This window comes from Cataglyphis hispanica, chromosome 10, assembly GCF_021464435.1.
Source record: "Cataglyphis hispanica isolate Lineage 1 chromosome 10, ULB_Chis1_1.0, whole genome shotgun sequence".
NCBI classification, from domain to species: domain Eukaryota; kingdom Metazoa; phylum Arthropoda; class Insecta; order Hymenoptera; family Formicidae; genus Cataglyphis; species Cataglyphis hispanica.
The window spans coordinates 5,053,153-5,079,092 of record NC_065963.1 but is presented as its reverse complement, the minus strand read 5'-3'; the positions used below and the strand labels follow the sequence as shown (position 1 = coordinate 5,079,092).

The following is a 25,940-nucleotide window of genomic DNA, read 5'->3' as shown; positions in this document are numbered from 1 at the left end:
ATCAAAAACTATTTTGAGTTTTTTTAAAATATAACATCATACATTGTTTGAAATAATTTCAATTATTTGTTGTGAATTGTAATGATAATATTATTCCTCTGTGGTTCATTTTTTTATATATTTGGTCTCGAAAAAATCAATATTTTTGTATCTAATTGGAATATATATAATAATTTCTTTTTTATATAATAGGGAAAGGATAATTTATGCGAATATAGGATCTAAGTAGGTAATATATTTATTTTTATTGTTACAAAAAAAGAGAAAGATACAATATTTACAAGACGGAGCACGTTGTACGCAAGTGAGTAGTAATCCTAAGATTGGAGGTAAAATTAGCGTCTCGCGTCTCGAGACTTAATAACTTATCTCATTAATTACAATTTAACCTCTCGAGTGTATTCGTCACTCTTGAACATTCGCTACACGCACGTAGGATGTGCGCTCTCGGCGCCCTTTATAGCTGCGCAGTTTTATCAAGACAATCGATAAAATACAGAAAGCGCTGCGGACGTGCAACTCCACGGGTCCTCTTCGACGGCATCGGACCGTGTGTATCCGCGCCGGTTCCGATCTTTGTATTCACATCTCGCTATGTATCTTGTGGAAGGATAATAATGATAGAAGTGAAATATATTACGTAGCGTAAAATCTCGCGGGTTTTCCTTTTTATATTACATAAAATAATAAATATACTTCTATATTGTACCTTTTCCTCTCTCTGTGCCTTACGGAATGGTGAGCTTGACAGGACGAATCGAGTAGTGTAAAAAAGTGTAATAAATTAGATTTTCTTTCTATGTGTATATGTAGATTATTTCGATAAGCTATAAGCTCTGTTCTTTACTATGAGTTCGTTGTAACTATTGGATTTTTTGGATGAAATTGATGCAAATGGAATTATTACAAGTGCGTTGTTGATACATAAATTCTCATTCAGATATTAATTATTTTACATGTTGACTTCTCTGTTGACTAATCTGTAAACCCGCATTGCGGTTTGTTCGAGAGTCTTCTTAGCATCGGCAAGCATACAGCGTTTTTTAATCGCCTCTTTTTTTTCATACGACACGAAATCTTGTGACAGCGTGTCTCAGTTTTACATTTCGAACATAATACAAATATATAAATTTATTAAATTCTATTTATTCTATTCTTTCTTTGATTTATATACATAGTATTAATCGGCTTCATAATTATCTATAAAATTTATATTGTATAAAACAGTAGTTAAATTTTTAATTTAATATCTTGTGTTGATTGCTTTCTGAGTCATACGATTATATGTTATTTTATTCTTTATAAATAAATATATATCTGGATAATTATTATTTCTGACATTAACGTCAGAGACACATTGAGCTTGAATATTCATAAAATACCCCCATAATAATAGATAGATTGGTATCATGCTTTTACGCTACGGAAACCTTTGATAAGAATTTTTCTCATTCAAATCGATACAATACGATGCTATTACATTGAGTGCGCATAAAGAATCGACATATAAGAGATTCAAGTTATGTAAAAGATTTTGCAACACAAAAAAATTGATGAAGAAAAAAACACGAGTCAAAAGCGCTCGTGATAATAAATGTAATTACAAATGCGCATTTTATAACTCGTGTGAATAATATTCTTAATAGATCCATGAAAATCAATTATTTTGCCATCATTTTGCTGCGAACAACAAGTTTCCAAGCGCGCGTGTCTACAGCTACTTTTATATTTACAGTAATTCTACTTACATGCAATTGGTGATAATAATTTTTATGAAGTGATAAAAATTATAATACACACTGAGGACCGATCGGTATGCTCGATACACGATCATTCCGAGCTTCTAAAATACGACCACATTAAGCATAATTTAATAGTAATTTTCAAGACATAATTCTAATATGGCAAAGCGTATCCTTGAATTATGACTAATCAATATAATTTTGTAATGTAATCAATATAATTTCACATGTCCGTTTTATTATTGTTTCGTTTTTTCAGTGTTGTTCTCTTCGCGTTTTGTTAAACTTTCAATTTTTAAACTTTATAGACTTTATTTTATGTAGATTTATTTAAACTTATTACGCAACATAGAACGTTTTTAAACTCTCAAATAATAATAAAAATAAGTATATAATATAAAAATAAGTAATATTAGAGACTGATTAAAAGATAATAAAGATATATTTTTGAAATCAATATTTCAGAAGTGCCGGTCCAAAGTGTGCGCGAGACCTGAGATGTCCTGTGGAAGACACACGAGAGGTATAACGAATAAGAATCCTCTTCCTTACGGAAGCAATATCTACTGCTCCGCAACCAGTGAAACGTTTGACCTCGATCGATTCCTTACCAGAAAGTTGTGTCGGAAGCTAATACGGTTTATTTTTGTGCATCCGTTGATGTGACCGAAACAGTCGCATCAATGGATAAAAAGGGATTTTCTAATGCACACTCTTTCCTGTGTCATCCTAGATTTCTCATTGTATGTCGTTTTTCCAAACGGATATGAAAAGATACGAGAGTCTGATAGCATTAACCTATTGGCCGACTGACTCGTCTTATTCATTTGTCAGTTTCTCTTGCCATCACTAAATTTTTTTAAAAATTATAATAATTATAAAAAATAGTTTTTTAATTATATATAAAATTATTTTATATAAACGAGAAAAAATTTTATAAATATGAAAGTGTATTGGCGTAAAAATGATGGCACTTAACAAATGAATGCACTTTTAACTTGTCTCATCATAACATCTTTCTCTTTACTTTTGATAATTGTATTATTTTTAGAGTGCAATAAGAATTATATTTTCCTCATTTCCCATATTTAGAATTCCCTTTTGCAACTGCATATTATTTTAAATACGATTCACCGGTGTAGAAGGGAGCTACATTTGAACGAATTTGTGACATGTGCGTATATATGTGCGTATTTTCGTTCAACATGGAAACAAATATTTGTTTTCCCTTCCATTATTCCTTCATGTATTCTATTCAGCCTTAAGTTCCTTCGCAGACTTTCCTTTACGATAAGCAGTCCTATAAAAGTCAGAGAAGAGCACGATGAAGATTGATGAGTGAAGTAAAAGAAGACCCGCAACCAGTTTCGGATAACCGCAGTCAAATATGAGGGCCTGGATACTGTGCACGAATACCACGACGAACTGCACCTGAAAATTAATGCAGACATACTGGAAATTATGCAATTTAGCAATATACTGGAAATTATGAACAATTTTGGTGAGTAAAAAAAAAAAGATTAATAACTAATAAGATAAATCTAAAAATGTGGCAATTTAAGCTTCGAATGTATAAAACCTATAATTTGCAAAATAATTAATTTAAGTTTATATTGTTTTTTTTTATACACTTAATCCTGTGCATATAGTTGGTTTAGTACTCTTGATTTTATATTCTCGACATATATTATATTTTTTCATATAAAAATCTTTTTCTTGATTCTCCTGTACACAGTCGTGTTGCGTATTGCGATTGATTCGCTCAGCTTTGTAACACGATTGACTTCATCAAGCAATTCGAAGAAAATACGCCAATATACATTATGTAGCAATAGCTACTACATAAATCTATTGCCCACCACATGTTCTCTTAACGACCGAGAGGCCGATCCGTGAATGAAACAACATAGCGAAGGCAAGAGCCTTTTGAATACAGTTTATCTTACAATTGATATTTCTCAGGAATTGTTTTTGAGGATTGGTACGATAAAAAAAAAGTCCATTCAATAGGGCAAGTCGTCACATATTAATGTCAGACATCGTTAACCGACTTATAGAAAGTACAGGTAGAGGTGGATGTGTATATGTGTGGCCGAGTTTTCGCGCACCGTATGCCGATAGTTGAATTCACCGCGCGTTCATTTCGTAAAAACCTGCTATACTTTATTATCGAGATATACTTCGATACAGTCTATTCTAATACATCCCCCATTGTGTACTCGAAGTATATGAAATAAGATAGTTGCGATCGAATGATTGTGTTTCACGAGCGTACACTATTTCTATATATAAGGAATTTTATTCCGAATATTTCAAATGTTAATTAATATTTATTATAAAAATAATGTTAATTAAATTAAACATCAAGGAAGAATTATAAATAATCCGAGGAAATTATTTTTGTATTGGGTTAATTTGACATTTGTGATTGGCATCTTACGATTCGCGTGCAGAATTTCTTAAACTGTGAATAAATCTCTAAAATTTTTAAATTTTTACTTGTATTTAAATGTCAAACGTCTCGCGCGCATTATTAGATTTATCAAATGGAAAGATCTCTTCGCTGTATAATAATCTAATATTTAATTAATTAAGAATATATATACGAAATCGTTTGATTGATTTCAACCCATGTTGACATGGCTGATTATATATCATTTTCCATAATTTGTATAGATACCAATATATCGTGCAATATATGAATTAACATTTGCAACATTGATATATCGCTGAACGCACGTGTAGAATTTCCTAGATGGATACAACTTGCTAAAATCTTTTCTTTCATTTTTTTTTTACTTAAATGTCAGATATCTTGCTATTAGATTTAGCAAGAAAGTGAAAATATTTTCTGTTAGTATAATCCTTTAAATTCTTTATGAGACTGATTTTAAAATATTGTAAATGAAATTGTTCATTATTTAATTAAATAATAATTAAACTGATGCATTTATATACGTTTTTATTGTATTTTTTGAATCTTTTATTATCACATAGAATTTTTTTCAATTATTGTGCTTATTTGAACAATTATATACTTTTTCAAGTTCTTTGTGTCGCAATAATCGATTTAGCAATTGTAGTCCATTAAAGGATTAAACAACCGCGTTATTTATCCACCATTCGATTTAAAGTAATTTCGCCATCGACGACACTTCTTTTTTCTTTGAAATGCTATATCCTTATCTATCCGCGCGAGATGAAACTCCTCGGCAGTGGGGGGAAAATGTGAACAGAGTGCGAGTGAAGCGAGTGCACCTGTACCTGACATATAGCGGATCGATGGTCTTGCGAGATAAACCGGGATAAGTAAGTATTTAGGTGAGGCTTCGAAGGTATGCAGCCGGTTCGTGATATCTCTCGCGACGCCAGCTGCAGCGGCGACGGTGATGACGACGAGGACGGCGACGACGACGAGAACGGCAGCCGCGGCGGCCGCGGCGGTGATGATGATGATGATGGTGTCGCCGGGGTGGGGTGATGTTGGTGGTACAAGACAGTGTGCCACAGTATGGCATATATCGGAATGCCAAATTATTGCGCCACCGCCAGCGTGGTCGGCCAGGTCCGGTGGCCGGCTTTAAAGCGAGGTCTAGTCGAGTCGAATTGCCCAACGCGCGCGCGTTGTACTTTTCACTTTCCCTCACCTCTACCTTTCGTGCGCACATACGGCGCATGAAATTTTGCCTAGGTAGAGACCGGGATCGACTGATCTCTAACGAGCACAAATGCATGGCCGATGGCTCAGAATCCGCGAGCGATCGCGAGTTTGTTCAAGTAACGTATTATATATCTAGTAGAGAGAGGAGGGTGTGCGCGCCTATACTTTGCCAAAAATTTGCCCCTTTTCCAGTAACTTAGACATATTTCTCTATTCGAAGAGATGTCGATGATGGGATTAAACGAATTCCGCCGATGTAAGCTTGAATATATTTTTTTTTCTTTAAAGAATCTTCTAAAAGTCGTGACTATCTCTATTAAATATGGACAGAGAAACAGAAAAAGAGGGAGACATTTGACAAAATATATACTCCTTTAAATATATTTTCGATGGTGTAGCCGGTATAGTAAAAAAATTTTGCAGAGTTTAACTTGATTTAACGAATAGGTAAAAAAGTGATTTTAATAATCTTATTTCGTTTCCATGCATTTACAATCCAAATGTAATCTTAATTACTTAAAAATAAGTAATATTCATGAATTAGGAATACTATCTTCGCGCCATTTATTTTATTTTCATGCAAAAAAACATATCTTGTTACAGGTTTCTTGTATATTATAAATGCAAATTCCACATTCATTACAATTTTTGCATAAATTTAAAATGTACGATTGATTTAAAATCGTCGCGATTATTGTAACGAGAAACGCCAAACTGTTGCGAGACCAGTTTTGGATCCTAAACTACAACCAGTAAAGTGGCACGCAAAAAAACGAGCAAGTGAAAAGTACATTCTATCGTCGATTTTATCGTAGACTTTAGTTACTGGCGCAAAGTGAGGGCGATTTTAGATATTTATAAAAAATTTCCCATACTTATCTCTCTTTCTTCTTCTCTGTCTAAAAAATCATTACTTTTGAAATATAAATTTATTTTTTTTTTTTGGTATTGTTTCATAATTAATATTCATTGATTTTTATCTATGAAACTATTAATTTTAATATCATTAGTGGTGGAAGAAAGGTAGATATTGCATCGAAAAGTAGACTTGTGGAAAGAAAGCAAACACGCTATGTGTCTTAACGAATAATTAGCATATTTTGCGTACTATCGCGATGCACACTCTTTAAACCTTTAAGGCAACAGGTCAGTAGTGCTTCTATCCATTCACTTTCAACGACGCGGATTATTATCGCGAAACTTGTGTTGTGCAAGAAGAAGGTATCGCGAATTGGTATGATCCACGTATTGAAAAAATTGCTCGATACTAGCGTACACTTGCGTTTGGAATTGAATCGAATTATACACTGCAAATTATACACTGCGCTTGAAGGAGGGGAAAAATTTATCCCATACAACGCATATTAAATTGATCTATTTATCATAACAATAGTGACAGAGCTTTGTCGAATCTGAGAACTTTTTCGACGAATAGCGATGTTTTTAGATTTATTTATATCGAACATATAGCTCATGTGTTAAACAATCGATAGTAGAGTAACGATATAATTCGAGACAGTTTTCTATCTCTATAATTTTATGCGTTGAATTGTTTTTAATTGTATAACTGCAGATAAAACAATTTTTGCATTTGTTGTTAATTTTATATATTTTTGGATTTTGTTTGAATGCGTCCTTTAAAAATATTGCATTTTTGTATTTTGATTTGATTTAATTTTAATTTTGTTTTTGAAATAACATGCGAATATTAATTTAGAAAAGGATAGGTGTAATTTAATTAGAGCCGCTTTACTTACCAATTGTATTGTGGTCAAGTGCTTCTTCCACCATAAGTACTTTTGATATTCCGGGCCCATGGCTGCTAACATATAGTACGCGTACATGATCACATGCACCGCGTTGTTTAGAAGATTGCCCAAAGTACCATGACCGCCTGCGATAAATTTCACACATATCCACGTCTCCAGAGGTGTGAGAGAATGATGATACAAATGCAGGAATGTCACTTGGCTGTCTTTCTTGCGCAATACGAAGAATATCTGAAATTTCAATGAATAATGACATTACACAACACTTTGTGAGGTCGTAATTTCCTGTCACTCAGCTTAGGTCTAGATTCACTGACCTATGATTAAATATAGGAACGGATGCGTTCCTATGCAAATCATTACGTTTAATACAAGTTTAAAATAGATTAAAAATAGATTGAAGATAATGTTGATTGTAAAACTATATAAGATTAAGTTTAGAAATTCAGACTAGTCATTCAATAAAAAAATTGGAATGTTTCTTGTTATAAAAAATATCAAAATGAAGTCTTTGGGCTGCCATTTAAAATACACACACACACACACACACACACACACACATGCACACAAAATATTGTTAAAAAGATTATTTCTTTATTTATATAATTTATTTATAAACTTTTAATTATATATAATTTATTTTTATTTATTTCAATTTATCTATTAATATATACATACATTCTCAAGTCATAAGCTTCTTGAAAATAAATAATAAAAAGTTATTGATTATTTAATATAAAGTTAAGAAAATAATATTTAGGAAAATGCACGTGTGTGATATTTCACCGTTGTGACAATTCGGCAAATAAAGCTCTTATACCGTATATCTCCTCTAAATTATCTGCATTCATTAACGGAGTGCAATGATTTTCCTCATTCGAGCACGATAGACGCGATAGTAGCAACATTCGCCGCTGTCAAAATTGAGCAACAACAACAATGAAGAAGTTTGTTTCGCGATGATTCCTGATGTTCGGCTGCATTTCGTACGCGCGTTGTTGAAAGTCTAGCAGGCACTTTCTCTCTCGCGAGGGTAGATAGGTAGGCAAACATCCACTTCGCGAATTGTTGGTTTCTTTGACCAGGGTATCTAACGAACGATCGGCGATCGGCTGATTAAATCTTATCCGCCAGCATGATTGCGTGTTCGACAAGTAATTCGATGCTGCCCGCGCTGTTCGCTCGCGCTAATGGAAACGATTGCTTAAGGATTATTACGAGAAGAGATATACGAGCATACGTACGTGATTATCCGATTCTCGTGAAATAGGCTAACTATATTATACTCCGTCATATACCTAACATATACTCCATCTTTTTCTTTACTTTATAATCGATTTATTATGCATACGCATATCACTATCACAAAAGTATGTGGTGAAGTATAGCAAGTAAAAGCAATAATTTGTTTTTAATTGATTGCATAATTTGATAGAGAGAAAGAGAAATTTTGAACGAGTTAAATTTTGAAAGTGCAAATAGAGGATAATAGAGTCTTGTTCTTTTATTTTGAACACTTGATTTAACAGATTTTATAATTCGGGATTTCTTACTTATTAAGATGTTGAATAATAAAATTTATAAATCGTTTTCAAATTTAATAGTCGCGTTTATTTGAAAAATGTGAATGATACGATATATAGAAATAACACGATATATCGATGATATCTTGTTTTGCTTCTAAGGGCAAAGTGAACAAACTCAAATAGATCTATAGTTTATGTTGTAAAGATATCTAGATTTATATGTAATTGCATTTTATTCATTTTTGATTCATTATAAATAACAGCGAAAATCCTTTTTGAAATATTAAAAATATTTTATTAATAAATAACTTCTCTCTCCCTGTAAATAGAAAATGCGCTTCTTGATATGATAATTTTATTTCTTGTTTTAATGTTTCAAATGTTTTGATGACATAATTTTGAAGGAAATTGCCATAATGCTTATTATGACATTTTCCTTGTCATATTACATTTATTACAAATCTACATAATATTTTTTTTATTTAGAATGTTGTAGTTATTTTAAATTATTAACATTTTGTTTCTAGTTCTACCTAATTACATATTGTTTCGATTAATAATGTATTAATATATAATATAATGTATTTATAATATAATATATTTATTATTATTAATGTATTTATTATTAATGTATTATTATTAATGTATTTATTATGTATGCATTATAATGTATGTATTATTATTAATGTATTTATTATTATTATTAATAGTATTAATATATAATGTATTTATATATTCATTCATATTTATATTTTGCTAATTTTTTTTTGAAAAGCTTGAATATAGAAATTTGCTAATTTGCGGCCTTTGGCATAATTACCCTCATCAAAAACTGATACGTTATGCGAATGTATAAAAGTGAGTCATACCGTGTCAGCAAATTCCGTAAATTTGCTGATGAAGTACCACCAACAGAGGTTCGCCATTCTCAGAGCGGACGGATTGTGGGAATAGTCAACCGGTTGACACTTGTAACTGTAGTCAAGTAACCATCCGGACATCAAGTGCTGTAAAAAATAGAAAACATCTAATTAGGCATATACCAATTGGCTCTAATAAAACAATTTTAACTCTTTAGCGTTAATCTTGTAAATCGGTTAAATATTTGATGTCTCAATTCATTTATTTCGATATTTACAAAAACTGTTTAAAACTGCTTCAACACAATAAGTTGATGAAATATAATTTTGTGTAATATCTGTTTGAGCAAACATTTGATTTATTTCACCACATTGGATCGCGCAAAATGGTAACTCTGCTTTCTCTGCGAGAAGAATTACGAAAGTTAAACATGCCTTACAAAATCAGTACAATTGAAGAAAACAATAATACAATTTATAATATTTTACATTAAACAGATATATATTATAAAAAAAATCTATAAAAACTTTCTTTATATTCTCTATAAATAGATATGTATGATTACTATTTATAACCACTAATCGCGTCTAACTAAATATAGCATTATTCCGTTGATTTAGTGTTTTAGATTTGATTAGAAATGTTTCTAGTGAAGATTATATATTTATATTTTATTATCAGTTTTTGTATAGTTAGTGACTAACAAAAATACATAAATTGGTTTTAACAGGAACCATGAGTTTTAAGGTCATGTTCCGTTTTGCATATTTTTGCATATTTTTGCATTTTATGCTTAATATTTGCATAATAAATCTATTTTTTATTTCTCCCATACACAGATTTACACCTTCATGACTTGACAACTTTTCATTCAGTTTATTATACTTTGTTACTTTAAATAGTTTAAACAATACATGAAAAAGTCGCACAAAATTTTTGACGAGAAAGAAATTTTTTGAAATATTTTTATTTATAGAAAGTATATATATATATATATATATATATATATATATATTTATTAATTTTTTAAATAATAATAATTTTATACTAAAACGGTTTGTGTGAATCTCATTTTTCATTACTTTATTAATCGCACTTGACAGAGATGATTGATGTGTGTTATTTTATTTGCTCTTGACGTAAAAAGAACAGCTGTTAAAGGATTATATGTTTTATGTGAACTAAAATTATCGCATAACTGAACGATAGAAATATTTTGAAAAGTTATTCCATTTTGTGCATACATAAAAGGTATCTCGACTGACTCTCTAATGGAAACGGCAGTTACTGCAGTTAGTCTCTTCTGCAAAATAAACTTTCGCGTTACAACCACTCATTATCTATTCCATTGCGCATGAAAAATTGTTTCTTGTTTGACCTTCCACATGGAATTTTAGTTCGCATTTTTATTCGCACGCCGTCGGAATGGCGAACGAAAACAGGATGTCTCGCTGCTAACGAAATGCGTATTAGCGCATAAGTTAATTAAGCAATAGCAAGGTTGTAATCACTGTAAAATATTATACTTTTTTATACATATTTTCTATCACATTTCAGTTCGTCATAACAGATAATACGAAAATAGAGACATACGAATAAAGAGACATTTTTAAATATTTTAATATTAATTTATATTATATATATATATATATATATATATATATATATATATTTATTAATTTTTAAATAATAATAATTTTATACTACAACGGTTTGTGTGAATCTCATTTTTCATCACTTTATTAATCGCACTTGACAGAGATGATTGATGTGTGTTATTTTATTTGCTCTTGACGTAAAAAGAACAGCTGTTAAAGGATTATATGTTTTATGTGAACTAAAATTATCGCATAACTGAACGATAGAAATATTTTGAAAAGTTATTCCATTTTGTGCATACATAAAAGGTATCTCGACTGACTCTCTAATGGAAACGGCAGTTACTGCAGTTAGTCTCTTCTGCAAAATAAACTTTCGCGTTACAACCACTCATTATCTATTCCATTGCGCATGAAAAATTGTTTCTTGTTTGACCTTCCACATGGAATTTTAGTTCGCATTTTTATTCGCACGCCGTCGGAATGGCGAACGAAAACAGGATGTCTCGCTGCTAACGAAATGCGTATTAGCGCATAAGTTAATTAAGCAATAGCAAGGTTGTAATCACTGTAAAATATTATACTTTTTATACATATTTTCTATCACATTTCAGTTCGTCATAACAGATAATACGAAAATAGAGACATACGAATAAAGAGACATTTTTAAATATTTTAATATTAATTTATATTATATATATATATATATATATATATATATATATATATATAATTTATTTATTTATTTTGCATTTTGAGAATACTGCTATGTAAATACAATATATATTATATAATTTAAACATTTAAAAAAATTTTTAGTGATATGTATGTCGACATAAAAATCTACATATGTATATATGTCGAAAGTATATATGTTTTTTGAATTCTTACATATTTTTTAAATATATTAAAGATTGTAATAATACAATTAATACAATTAAGAATTGTAATAAAAAATAATTAATAATGCACGCATAATTGCATTATATTAATACGTGCAGTTCGCAAAAATATTTAAAAGATGTTAACCGTATCTATGTTTGTAGCAGAAATAAAAAATCTGTTAAAGAAAATATATTAGGTAAAAAAAATAAACGATAATAGAAATTATGTAACTACAAAATATACGTGTATAAATTAATTTGATTAGTATCTTTTGCCATTTAAAAGAAATGATTGATCATTAATGGGGAAGAACAGATTGCGAAATTGATATTCTATTGTAATTAGATTATTACAAAGCGGATGCTTTCGTATTTTGATAACCTTGTCCAGAACAAGGTTGCTAAAGATATTCGCTATGTCTGATGTTATGTGGTAATCAAGGTAGGTCAAGGTTACCACCAAGAAGTAGAGAGATTGCATCTCTTTGTTATGAGAATTGTAAATCCTTTATGAAGCAACTTTACCACTAAATTTATGAGCAAAATTAACGCGTTATGTATACAATTAATTACAGCTTACCACAAAATAAAACTTTTGTTCAAAATTTAAAAGAAATATAATTTCTTGTTTTTATGTCTGTATTATTTAAAATTCAAAAAATGTTTAAATTATTATATTTACACACAATAGTTATATTCTCTAAATCAGAAATAAATGTACGAAGCTGGAAGTATCGATTAGAAAAATTTTATATCTGTTTAATTAAAATATTTTATAAGAGATTTAAATTTTTTCATTAATTAATTTACAACTTTTAATTTAAAATTTTAGTATTAGAATTTTCATCAATGCTTTGCTTTGAAAATATAAGAAGCTCACTACTGTCTGTTTGAATTCAAATCTTCTGAGAAACAATCTTGATTTAATCGAGAAATCGATTAAAAACATGTTGAATAATTTGAGTTTTTTTCCGTAATTCTTAAATACTTGTTTGTACTTAATGTAATAGTTTAGAATGTTGCAACGCGGTATATGAGAGTGATATAAGAAATCTATTTATCGTACAATATGATAATACGATTGATTGAATACTGTATGTATTTAATGAAGACCGAGGACTTTAATTAAGATACGTATCTCATGAGAATTATCGCAGTTGCCTTGTGACTGCGTTGACACTTGCGCAGTAATAAAATAATGAAGTTCTAGGTCAAAATTTCTTCCTCAGTCTCTCTCTTTCTCTTTGTCGACGATTATGCGAACTATTCATCATCTCCTTTCACCGTCACACTTTGTTAAGCGTAGCAATCTCGCGAATTCGTTCGCGGTTGTTCGTTTCGATTCTTCATCGTCATCTCCGCGACTAGTGATCCAATCCTTTTCGATCTCGCGTATACGTTTATGCTATACGACGGCATACTTACATCGTGACCTATATAAGTGGCAGAAGTTGCTTGATCGGCTTCGATCGCCGACCGAGTCCATAGATCCTGACGGATCGTTAGCGCTCATGAACTTTGCGCGTCGTGCATATGCGATTTCCTGTATAGCGAGAATCTAACGATGAAAATTAAAAGAAGACGCGAAAGTCAAGGGTGATTTGGACAAGGTCGTAACAAGCTCTCTCTTTCTCTCTTTCTCTCTTTGAATTACTCACTCACATACACACACATATACATACTCTCTCTTTCTCTTCCTTTCTTTCTCTCATTTTCTTCCTTGCTCTTGCATTTCCCGCGAGCACGTTTTCCGCCCAAGGGTTGTATCATGGCAAATTACATGATTTCTAGCCTGTGAGTTTCTTTATCGAGGTATCTACTTTCATGATTCTCCCGATAATTATTTCGTACTAGTTTATCTAATCATTATATCTCCTTCAACATTTCTTTATAACATTTTGTTTTACACATTTATTTAAAATTTACCAATTTTTGCCTCAAGCAAGATGATTTCCCTATTCAATTTTATTCAATACGATATATTAGTTTTTATTTTCTTGCAAGACATTTAACTTTTTACGTAAAATATGTAGATTTTCGTAGAATCGTATAAAACACTTGAAAAATTTTATTGGATTTATTAATATTATTAATTTTTTAGATGAGACTAAATGTCATTTGTTGAATATATTTAACATATTATATTCCTTTCGAAAACAACACATATGTGTTTTTTTTTTTTATATTGATGAGAAATCATAAATTTAGTTTAGTCCCCCAAAAAGATAAAATAAATTTTATCACGTGCTCGATTGCGTAATAGTTGTAGAAAATTCGTAAACATTACCTCGTACAACATCCCTAGCGAGAAGACAACTTGAAACGCGTTGTACACTATCAGGACACTCCTGAGTTTGTATGGCTTTCTGTTGGCCATCATACGCGGGCCGAATATGACAACGCCATATATATAAAGGAGCACGATGAGAAATGTCGGTATAGGCGAATCCATCAGCGGCCAGTCATTGACACGTGGGTCCGAGACCGTCGTGAGAATCTCCGTGTATTGATCTAAGGCCATTTTGACCAGACCTTGAGCGCCTACGAAAGTCCTGTTTGTGTCCGTCATTTCGAGCCTGAGTTCCGGCTCCCTTTCCGCTACTAATTCCGCTGCTGCCGATGCCATTTCTAGAAAAAAAGAATGCGAAAAATATTGTTAAAAACAAACTTTACCGTTTAATTAAATTGAAAAATTTCAAAATTTTACATTAAATCAGAATTTTTAAGTTGGAGAAAATGGATTTTTTTTTTACTTTTTTTACTTTACCGGATTGAGTGACGAGGGAAAGATATTTTAGTGTGTAATAGAAATATGAATGCGAGAAATATTTTATTTGAATACTATTTATATATATATATATATATATATATATATATATATATATATATGCTAATCATCATTATTTTTATTGCTAATCAAGAATGTGGAAGAGTGGGAAGTTATTTCTTTGAGAACAGAATGATTAATGTCTTAGTAAAGTCTCGTGGAATTTCAGGTCTTTGCATATCAAGGCTTAATAAATATATTAAGTTAATAAATATTTAGTTTGATTCGGTTCATTGCCGGATATAGTCTGTATTCGCGTGGGTTGCGCTTGTTAGTTGTGCACGATCCAAGCTATAATCAGATTGATTTCTCGTTCGAGTCAGATCTGAATATTTGCAATTTTTATTGCACAAGGTATTCTACAATTTTGTCGAGCCGTCTAGTTATCTTATCTCTAATCGAGAAAATCGTGTTCCTTATAAGTTATTAATAATTAAATAAAGTAAAATTTATTAAAAATTATATGATTTTTGGTGTAAAATAATTTATTTGAAAGAATCAATAGAATATTTTTGTCACTTTAATTACGTATATATATATATATATATATTTTTTATTTAAATTAAAATTATTAATATTCTAACAAATTTTAATTTATTTAAGGAACTTAATACTTTTTTTTTATGGACATGTATTTTTCTTTCTTTGCATATGCACGTATTGTATGTCATGGACTGACTGAATTGCATTCTCTCAAACAATGTAATTTTGCAATCGGGCGAGATTCGCGAATAACTCTTTCCGTTCATGTTGATGCGCGCAATTACACATACGTGTAATCCTAATCGTCGATCGAAGCGAGTCTAGCAATGAACGCAACGGGTCGGAGAGTTCGCCGAGGATGTCATTAAGAATCCTTGTTTTATCGCAGTCATCATGCCACGCTTTCGCTATGACTTTATGTCAATCGGTCTCTTTTCCTTCTCTCCCTCTTTTGTCTTCATCCTTTCCATTAATCACTTTGTATTTTTTTTCTTTGTCTTGTTTTGCACATAAAATAAATCACTTGGCTTTGTCTTAAGCGAGCGAAATAATAGAAACTTATATAATCGATTAATGCTATATATATATATATATACAATTAATCGAATTTTAATATATCAGTTTCTATATTCAAATGAATCGAACAGATGTACACATGATTAGCGCTAAATCGTCAAACATTCAACAACTAACGATGCTGTTTTATAACGACAGAGGCTAAAGCTTTCGGACAATATGATTTTAATGTCAAACACAAACTAATGTGAATCAGCGGATTTAATCTTACTACATCCAATATAATTTACACCGTTTATAAATTACATGTGCGGTTGCAATCTTCGAAACAAGATGAAAAGAGAAAAAATCAATAGACACAGAAAAAATAAATCATAATTCTTTTAGTTTGTCGAAGATTATCTTTGTATCTCTCTAATAACTTTTATGATATATACACGTTTTATTATATATATATATATATATATATATATATATATATATATATATACATAACTGTGCTTAAGAACATTTGATCTTTGACAAGTTTTTCGTAATCGCGGGACAGTCATGCTGTTGATGATAATCGAATATTGTGCGTGTGTATGTTTAGCATTTATATCTCTATTACGTACCACACTTTTCGAGATGTAGAGCTTGTCGTTATTACTATCGCAGTTGTTGCCGACGAACAGCACTAATTCAAAAATGACACTTTCTCATCATTCATCGCGTAAAAAAAATTTATATCACGTAATCTTATGTATCTCGCATCAATACCGTTTTACCACATGGTCATTAGATTACATCCTCGTAGATCTGATGATTTATGTCAGATTATTATACGTGAGTCGTGCGAATTTTCGCGCGCCGACAAAACCGATTTGTATAACGCGGCCGGAGGAGACAGTCTGTCCTCGTAAGAGATCGTAATCGCGTAAATCATTTTCGCAGTACATTTTCACTTCCGCGCCCAATTTAAGACTCTACGTAATCACCGTCGGTGCATTTCTTTTCCACGTTAGGCGACACCGAATGGCTAATCGAATGAGCGGGATCGCGAAAATAGTCAACGACTACATCTTCGCGATTTGTAACGCTCGATTGCTTATGATTTCCGTATTTGTGATGTAACACGAAACTTTCGGCAGACGCGCGAGTTAAGTATTATAATTTTATTAAGATAGAGTAGAGAGAATTGTATCTGGCATGACGATGTTCTCATAATTTGATTACTCATGATTTCTGTAATCGTGATGCAACCTACAATATGTAATTTCATGTTATATTAAAATCTTTTAAAGAATATTTCTACATATATATATATATATATATATATATATATATATATATATAATTTATCATAAATATCCTAAAATTATCAATTTATTTGTCAGTTATTCAGAAAGCCGAGTTCTAAAAAAATAGCCTGAAAAATTTAAGACATCTTTATAATTTGTTTACGATATACTTTCCCAAACTTTTGTGTTATTTTCAATTATGTGTCATATGCGGCTCATTGTCTAAGAAAAAATTCTTGGAATAATCATATGTAATTAATATTAAATTATGTCGGAAATAAATTTCAAATAACAAGTGAGAGAGAAAGAGAGAGGGAGAGGGATTAGCGAAACGATTATTCCAAGGATATTTCTCAAACAATGAGCGGCACATAGTACATAATTTTATCCAATTATACACGAACAGGGAATATATTGTAACACTTGTATTGCATTTATTCATGCTCCCGGTTATCGAAATTTAATTATAAATCCCGCTTAGAAAATGGACACGGGGAATGAGCAGGTGGCAAGCAGACCAGCAAAATAAACGAGCCGCGATTCGCATTATCGCCGCTGCCGGTATGGTGTTCTGAGGTGCTGGCCGCGTGTTTTAGCGTTTGCGTAATTGATATTGCTGTTCCGCGGACTGCGAAAACTGGAGTAATAGTTATACGCGATTGAAGGTTGCTCAATGTCGTTGCGTGGCCCTTTTTTTTACGGCCAGATTTTACCATCACTTCTTACATAGCATGCATGTACATGTGCGTGCGTATTGCGTATGTACATTGAAATGTAGAGACGTAAGTTCTCTTACGTCTCTACATTTCTCGCGAGCAACCTTCGTTGCATTCCGCAACGAACGAACCCCCGCGTCACCGGATGCGCGTTATTATTTAAACATCGATCGTGTCATGTCGACGATGTCAATGTTGTTTATAATTAAAATTACGCAAAAACGAGTTGCACTGTTTATCGAGAGAATCGAGGTTAACGATCTAAGTTTCTACGAATATTTCCACTAGTGTTGCTTAAGTGAAAGTATTATGCACGTGGATCTTTCGTTAAATTTAAGATTTATTGAATTTTTATCCGCATTTTATTTATTATTAAGTACGTTCTATATTTAAATTTTATTTTAGTATATATATTTATCGTTTATCTTTAGTTTTCTTTGCTATGAAACTATAATTTACTTACCTGTAGAATAAAAAATTAATAATTTCTTTATGTATTAATTATATTATACGTTATTGAATAAGAAATCTGTTTTGAAAAATGTTGCAAAAAATCTGCATTTAAGTCACGAAAATAGATATTTTTCTCTTATGAGACGGAAATAAAATGTTGAGAGAAAGACGGATAGAGAAAGCGAGAGAGAAATATGCCTTTGGATTATAAACCCTTCAACCTATTCACTTTACTTTAATTAATATCACTATAATGATATTAAATTTATCGGGGAGAGCGGTGGATCGTTAATCTGACAAGGTTAATAACGGCACGCGTTTTACGCGAGGAATCCGACATGCGAATCCCGATTCGCATCGTCTCATCTCGATGAACGTCTCGTCTCACGGTACCGGTACATCGTGTAGACGATCCATAGAACAAAACGGTACTCGTTACATAGAGAAAGTCTCACGCGACCGCGAAAATACAGAGGATGATGAGATCGGGAGAAGGTGGGGTGCGGAGGGAGATGGAGAAAGAGAGAAATAGCCGTGTAGCCGGTGTCGTAGACGAGCTCTTCCTCAATGAGAGAGAGAATTCCGATGATGTTGATGGCAACATCCATGCGGCCGGATGGCTCTTTGAGTTTAGTGGGTAAGTGGGTCGTCCCGACCGTTTAATTGCCGATCAGCCTCTGCCCGTATCGGCTGTGTAACGCAAGATATTTGCCGTTGTCATGCCATGGCGAAGTGGCTCTTCCTTTTATTCTCTCCTTTCTCGATCTCTACTTCTCCCTATCTACGCTTCGCACTTTCTCAGATGCGATCGCTCATTTCCTTTTAGCGCGCGCGCTTCTTCTTACTTTCTGATCTCGTGCTACTAATTAATGCCGATAAGAACTTGAACGCGTGTGTATCACTCTTGCTTGGCGAGATTGTTTTCATCTTTCCGTGACATTTCGATCAAATTAAAGATCATTCATCTAATCTTTCTAATCTTATTTATTACGTCATTCTATAAAAATTTACATATTTTTCATTCCTGTGCTTAATCTCTGGAAATAAGAATTATCATTTTTTTTTATGCATGTGTTAAATATGCTCTAATTTTACGAAGAATTTGTATTGCGCTTCTCTATCTCATCTCGCCTTCTCGGCCGATTAAAAATTGTTTTGCTGTGTCAGCTTTCTGTTTCATATGTATAATAATCATTTAGCAATCTTCTTGACAAGAGCTAATCGATTAAATCGAACTTGCTTAATGGCATTGTTGGTTTATGCAAGAAGACTGCGATTGGTTCGATTGCAATCAGGAAATTAAGAAATTGCGGTCTTGATACGGCATCTTGACCGAATTACAATTGTGAAGAAAATTGTTAAGAAAGCACATTCGTAATTGGTTAGACTAAGAACTAGCATTATTAATGTAAGTGCGACAAAAGAATAATTCTTTCTTCCGCCGATAAAATTATTTATAAAGTCTATTTTTAGTCTATTCACTCTATTTTTATATATTTTGAACAAGTTAAATATGATTCAACAAATATAATGAAACGTTATTTATCTTTTAAAGAGAAAATATTATAGCTTTATGAAGTCATTTCTTATATTTATTAGAATTAATTAATTATTGTGAAAGGGAGACATAGAGAGCACAATATTTTGTATATGGTTATTACAAATCACATGATGTACTTATTTTGATCTTTATCCCTTCTTCTTCATTTTGTTCATTTTTCTTCAATTTAATATTTTCTTAAACAATATGCTCACTGCTATTCTTATCGATGCTGTTTTAACGGTTCTTCTTCCTTTGTGCCCGCAACCCGGAAACGAATTGTGCCCTATATCGCAGAAAGGGTTCTTTGTCGATTTATACGTCATCATGCAATTCTTTTTGTGCATACGAAAAAAACGGGTATTATTCACTAATTTCTCTGTGCTACTAGCCTGTTCTTGCGCGATCAAAATCTATCGACTTTTAAGAACAGTTTTCACCGCTTTACGAGAGTAACGACGTCGTTTATTCAGAAATGTTTAGGTAAAAGCGCTGATTTATGATCGTATTATGAATAATGATGATATATATAATGATGATGGTAGTAGCGGATTCAGAAATAGTTAAGACCTACGAAATATAATGATGTAGTACATTTAATTTCAAACATTTGAGATCAAATTGACTCAAGATTATATATGCAAGTGGCAAAGATTAGGGTAATGATTAGGATAATGATGAGATATAAATCGAAATAATGATGAGATATAAATGTGATGCCACATATTTTCTATTCTGATACAATTAGTAATTGTCCCTCTTTGAAAATTTTGTAATACTTTTTAAAAACTTCTCAGGGAAAAGAGGAAAAGCACAGGAGTAAAGCAACTGTGTTACGACTTTATAACGATTACTGGATTGTCATAAAGAGATTTAAATCAATACAAAATTACGTATATTCTTCTCTCTAGGTTACTTATTCTTCGGATCATTTTCTCAAGTTTCAACATTCCTCTTCTGTAGAAAATCTGCTAATCGATTAGAGCAGATTGTCCTGTTTTCTTTTATAAAGAAAGTAGATGATGGTAGTAAACGATTTGAAAGAATTTATAGCATCGCACATTTGCATTTCAAAATTTCTAATTGAAATTTATTGCTCAACATGAGTCTTGTTTGACTGCCCAATGAAGAATGAGGTGCAATAAGTATAACAATGACGTCATAAAGTGTTTCATTCCATATATCGTTCTCGTAGTCTCTTTCCCATTTTTAGAGGAATTAATTATGAGACGCGTCATAGTTTCCAATTGATCGTTCTAACTTCATCTTTTATTTCGACTTTGCTCCCAATCAGCGAAATGTAAAAATCACATTTGACTTTTTGCTCGACGTGAAGGCACGTTTTTTCGGCTAACATTGTTTTTGCATTAAAATTTCTTCATAGAACTGAATAATTTTTTATTGCTTATATTTTTGCTTACTTATGAAAAAGACGAATTCCTAAATGATCGAGAAACAAATCGCGCTAAGTAATTCAAAGAAACATTTGAGAATTGCTAAGAAATAATTTATATAAAAATATAATAGATGTATATATACAGACTTACAAAATTGAAATAAACGAAGATTGTCAAGTTTTTTTTCTCAAAATTTTTTTTTGGAGGGAAAATCTATTTTTTTAAACAGAATATTGTTATATGGATTTCATTAAAATCTCAAGTTCAGGATATTGAATATAATATTTAGACTAGATCAGACACTAATATAGATTAATGTTGTTAACTGATACGCTAAATGCGTAAATTAGAAGGTAATGGAGGAGAGATGAAAGCGTTGTTAAGGTTAACAACTGCCTGCAATTGCCTGTAATTCTCAAGTGTTTCAATGTCCTCGATTTGGATAAAAGCAACGATACCTTAACGCTCTTTCGAAATTCTGCAGTCTCCGTTGGAGAGATCTTAGCCTTGACTAGTATAAAATATCTTCAGAGCTTTACAGAGAGATGTATTGTGTCACATGAAATCGTGCGTTAATGTCTAGTGTAAATACGATTTCTTTCTTTCTTCGCTTCAACATTTTTTGCATCGCGATGATCATTCATCTTGGCAGAGACTCTAACGAAGCGCTTTTATTACATTAATCAGATGATAATTTTATTATCTCTATTCGTATAAAATATAATAGGGTAATAAAAATCTTAAGAATATTATTAAAGAATTTGGAGAATTTGTTTAAAAAGAGAAAGCTTAAAAAAATCTTTTTCTTGACTTTTTTGCATATTGAAATTGAATTTTAAAAGTTTAATGACCGAAAATGCGATATAAGAATTGTACATATACATATTCGAATATGAACTCGAATTAGATCGATCCATCGAAGAAGATATAATATTTTGTCAATATTTTATACAAAAACATTTTTTTTTTTTTTCATTCAAAATTATCTGAGAAACAAATTAATTTGTTAGGAAATTATATATTATTAATTATATAATTCATTATATAAGCTGTGTTTTCACAAGTTTCCATAAAAAAGGAAAAAAAAGATATTTTGTTTAACAGCATGTCGAGGTTTTTACGAAACACATTTGCAATGTTTTCGATTAGTAAAATACGCATTTACGATTTATTCAAGATTGAAAATTATTTTTCACTTTAAATGAATTCACTTTGAGTATAAAAAAAGCATCAGAAATTCTCAATGTCCATATAAATTGTCAATGTTTATATAAATAATATCCTTGTTCATGTTTTTATTTAATTCATATTAAACTATTATAAGAAACTTAACATATTTTTGTGATAAGAAAAAATATTCTTATCTATATATAGCAAAAAATCTCTAAATACTCACAATCAAAAAAGATGCAAGAATTGATCATTATTACATGATCATAATTATTTACTTATTGGAAAATAATAATTTAACATAATGTCTATTTATTTTTTTGCCATCCTGATCTTGTTTGTCCATTTCATGGCAGATAGCAGGAATTAACGGTATTATATATATATACTTATAGCTGATTCTTTTTACTGGGATATCATTATTGGTCATTTGCATTTAGTAGAGGCAATACAAATGCAGTTATTAAGTTCCAATTAAATGATTTGATCTGTACATTTAACTTATTATACTCCGTATTATATTATCTGGATTTTTTGTTTCTGTGATTGATATAAAGAAATTAATTTATATATATATATATATATATATTATAATTTATATATAAAATATATATATATATATATATTTGCGGATCTAATTTGATTCGAATATTGATAACTATAATTCAAGGATTTCGCTAAAAAATTAAAGAATTTTCTTTTTTTTTTGCGTTATGCGCAACTTACAAATATTTTATTTGATCATCATTTCGTCATTCAAAAGGGCAGATTACGTTTTTCCTCGGATATGCAAAATTGCGTTGCGATATTAAGAAATTGGCTCGAATATGGTCCAGCGACCTTGTGCCGAATATTACGGCGTGTTTCGAGACGGTTGTGTAATATAACGCATTTCACGTGCCTGGACATACATATGTGGGGGTTACATTATAACAGGTAGTTGACCACATGTAAAGCAACGCTCGGTGTATCTACATACACGGATCAGCGAGTTCTTTGCGAGGCGAGCAAAATTTCTACAGCGTTTGAGAAAGGATCGTCTTTTTGTCACCTGTCGAGAAACAACATATATGCAGCATACGTAAAAAGGTCAAACACTTTGAATTAAGACAATTGCGACATTTCTAACGCACATATTTTTCTTCTTAATTATGAAATACAGATGCGTTTTCAATGTATATTTATGTATTCAAACATTAAACGCGCTAATAAATTGCGATCTGTCATTCATTTAATAAAATTTTTTCTTCTCTGTCTTATAGCATCTTTTTAAAATTAATTTCTTTAAAAAAATATACATTTTTAAATGTTTTTGTACATATATATGTATGTATAAAATTAATCGAAAGCTAATAAATGTACATTTAATATATTTTATAAGAATATTAAATTTAATTGTATTAAAAAAACTTTACAAATGTGTATATATATTTTACTTCTTTTTATTATATTACTATACACACGCATATTTATATTTTTCACATAATATGTTTGTTAAAAATTATTTGTTACAAATTCTTCTTGCTCAGAAATATTGCACATTATGCAAAAAGATGACTTTCGCAAGACGCGACCATATATTTGACCCATTTTTGACAAAATAATTTGTTAAAATATTGTGGCGAAGAGAGTAAAAGAAGAGAGTAAGAGAGGAGGGAGAAGGAGAGGGTGAGAAAGAAAGTTAATGTCAAAACTGATAAATATGGCATTTTTTCGAAGAACTTATGATATGAGAATGTATATGTGACACACTTAAATTGTCATGCAGTTGCATTAAAGAAAATTTACTTGTTCCACTTTATCGATAGGGGATTTTACGAACAGGATACGATTTAGACAGTGAACAAACAACGGTTATTTTCGCGATAATTTTCTATTTGTTAATTAATTGAGTAATTTTCTTGAGTAATCTTACATTTTCACTTTCTTGCGTATTTGTTTTTAAATTTTTTAGTGGAAATCTTTGCCATCTCATATTAAAGTAATATCCTTTGAAACTCATTTAAATTTGAAATTTATTAAGATTAATAAAATACGAAGAGATCGCGATCAATAGCCGGAAAAAATTTTAATATACGAGATATATATTTTGATGGATAAAATATGCTGCGGAATTATTGTTACATCGTCAGTATTTAAATAGTTTTGAATATTAACTTGCCTGTGGCATATAAAATACAAACTACTTAATTACATCGTGCATCCGTTATTGCATCATCGACATTATTATAAAACTGGTTTACCTTTCCGTGTTATTAAATCTCTATATCAAATAAAAGAGTAAAAATAATGCTTTATAGTATCAATTCATTGTACGACACTAGTGTATTGATTTATGACCAGGTGCTACCTCGAATATTAGAACGCTTATGCGTGTTAATAATATAATATTTTCACTATTAGAGCAAAAAGCATGAGATAACAGAAACAAAAAATTCTCCGGCACAGAAATAATCTTTAATATTTTTAGTCTGATACTAATAATCTCGTATCGTTATAATTCTGTCGAATTGTCATCAACTTCTTTAACTTTCTAACGCGCAGCATGCCTCAAAAAAGTTTAAAGATTTATTTGAAAATATTCAGATACGTACAGGAATTTTGCAATGTTTTCTTTGTAGCAAGCTCATACACTTATGCGCACCGATCCGTTTAAGGAATCGGTCCGATTTCTCGCGATGAAAATTCGTTTCGGACTGTTCACTCGCTCGCGTTCCACTCTCCTCTCTGAAATTTCCGAAATACGCTTACCTTCTGCTCACGCTTCGCCGGATTCGATTGTCGATCAGAAACTTGGCCGAACACTTCGCACTTCACCACTCCTGCTTTCTTGGCTACTTCGAAGCCACTCGAAGTTACCGATCTCTATCGTGATTTAATGGTGCTGCATCAAACCCGACAGCTATGCATCAAATGGATCATCGGAGACTCGCTCGCTTGACTCTCGCGCACTTCCCTCGCACCTGGCAGACGCAACGTCGACCTATTGCGGCGGCCACTGGTGATGGATACCGATCGCGAGGGGATCCCCTTCTGACGAGCGAAGGGTCGCGGAGACTCGGAGGGAGGTTGTCGTCACTCCGTGCACCGATTACTCACGCGGTTTTTCCTTTTCACGCGGAATCGAAATGAAAAACACCTGTGCGTGCAGATAGCTACATATACTTCCACGATCGCATATGAGCGATCAATGCTAGTCGTGCGGCGTACAAAGATCAATCCTATGAAGGTAAGGTCGCACAACGGAACCGAGACGCGTTTCCGCGCGTGTACAGTGCGGACGTAACGTGCGTGCGCGCTTATGGGTCCAACGGCCGATGCTGCGAGAATAGTCCGCGGCGCGGTAAGTCCGCGGTTTAAGTATTGGCTAACCCAAGTGGGGTTTAAGTGCGCGTGAGAGAGGGATTGATTGGGGTCCTACCAGGTGATCGTCTGCGAACCCCGCGCCGCGTGGTTCAGTCAAGGTTGCTTTTCTCAGGTGGCTGTGTCTGGAGGAGAAGAAAGGCATCTCTTCTCG

General features: G+C 31.8%; 2 protein-coding genes across 2 annotated transcripts in view; one reads left to right on the top strand and one right to left on the bottom strand.

Annotated features, from left to right (window-relative positions):
- Positions 1 to 220: 220 nt before the first annotated feature.
- Positions 221 to 25,740, bottom strand: LOC126852587 (elongation of very long chain fatty acids protein AAEL008004). Its single transcript, XM_050597542.1, has 5 exons — positions 25,175 to 25,740; positions 14,329 to 14,669; positions 9,568 to 9,705; positions 7,161 to 7,403; positions 221 to 3,173 (listed from the first exon to the last, which is right to left on the bottom strand). The coding sequence occupies exons 2-5, from the start codon at positions 14,665 to 14,667 to the stop codon at positions 2,994 to 2,996; spliced, it is 900 nt and encodes a 299-aa protein (XP_050453499.1). The 5' UTR covers positions 14,668 to 14,669; positions 25,175 to 25,740; the 3' UTR covers positions 221 to 2,993.
- The window catches only part of LOC126852583 (elongation of very long chain fatty acids protein), a 50,346-nt gene continuing 27,536 nt past the window's right edge, over positions 3,131 to 25,940 (top strand). The window contains exon 1 of the mRNA XM_050597538.1: positions 3,131 to 3,243. The gene's annotated coding sequence lies outside the window, so the exon portion shown is untranslated. The remainder of the gene's footprint in view (positions 3,244 to 25,940) is intronic.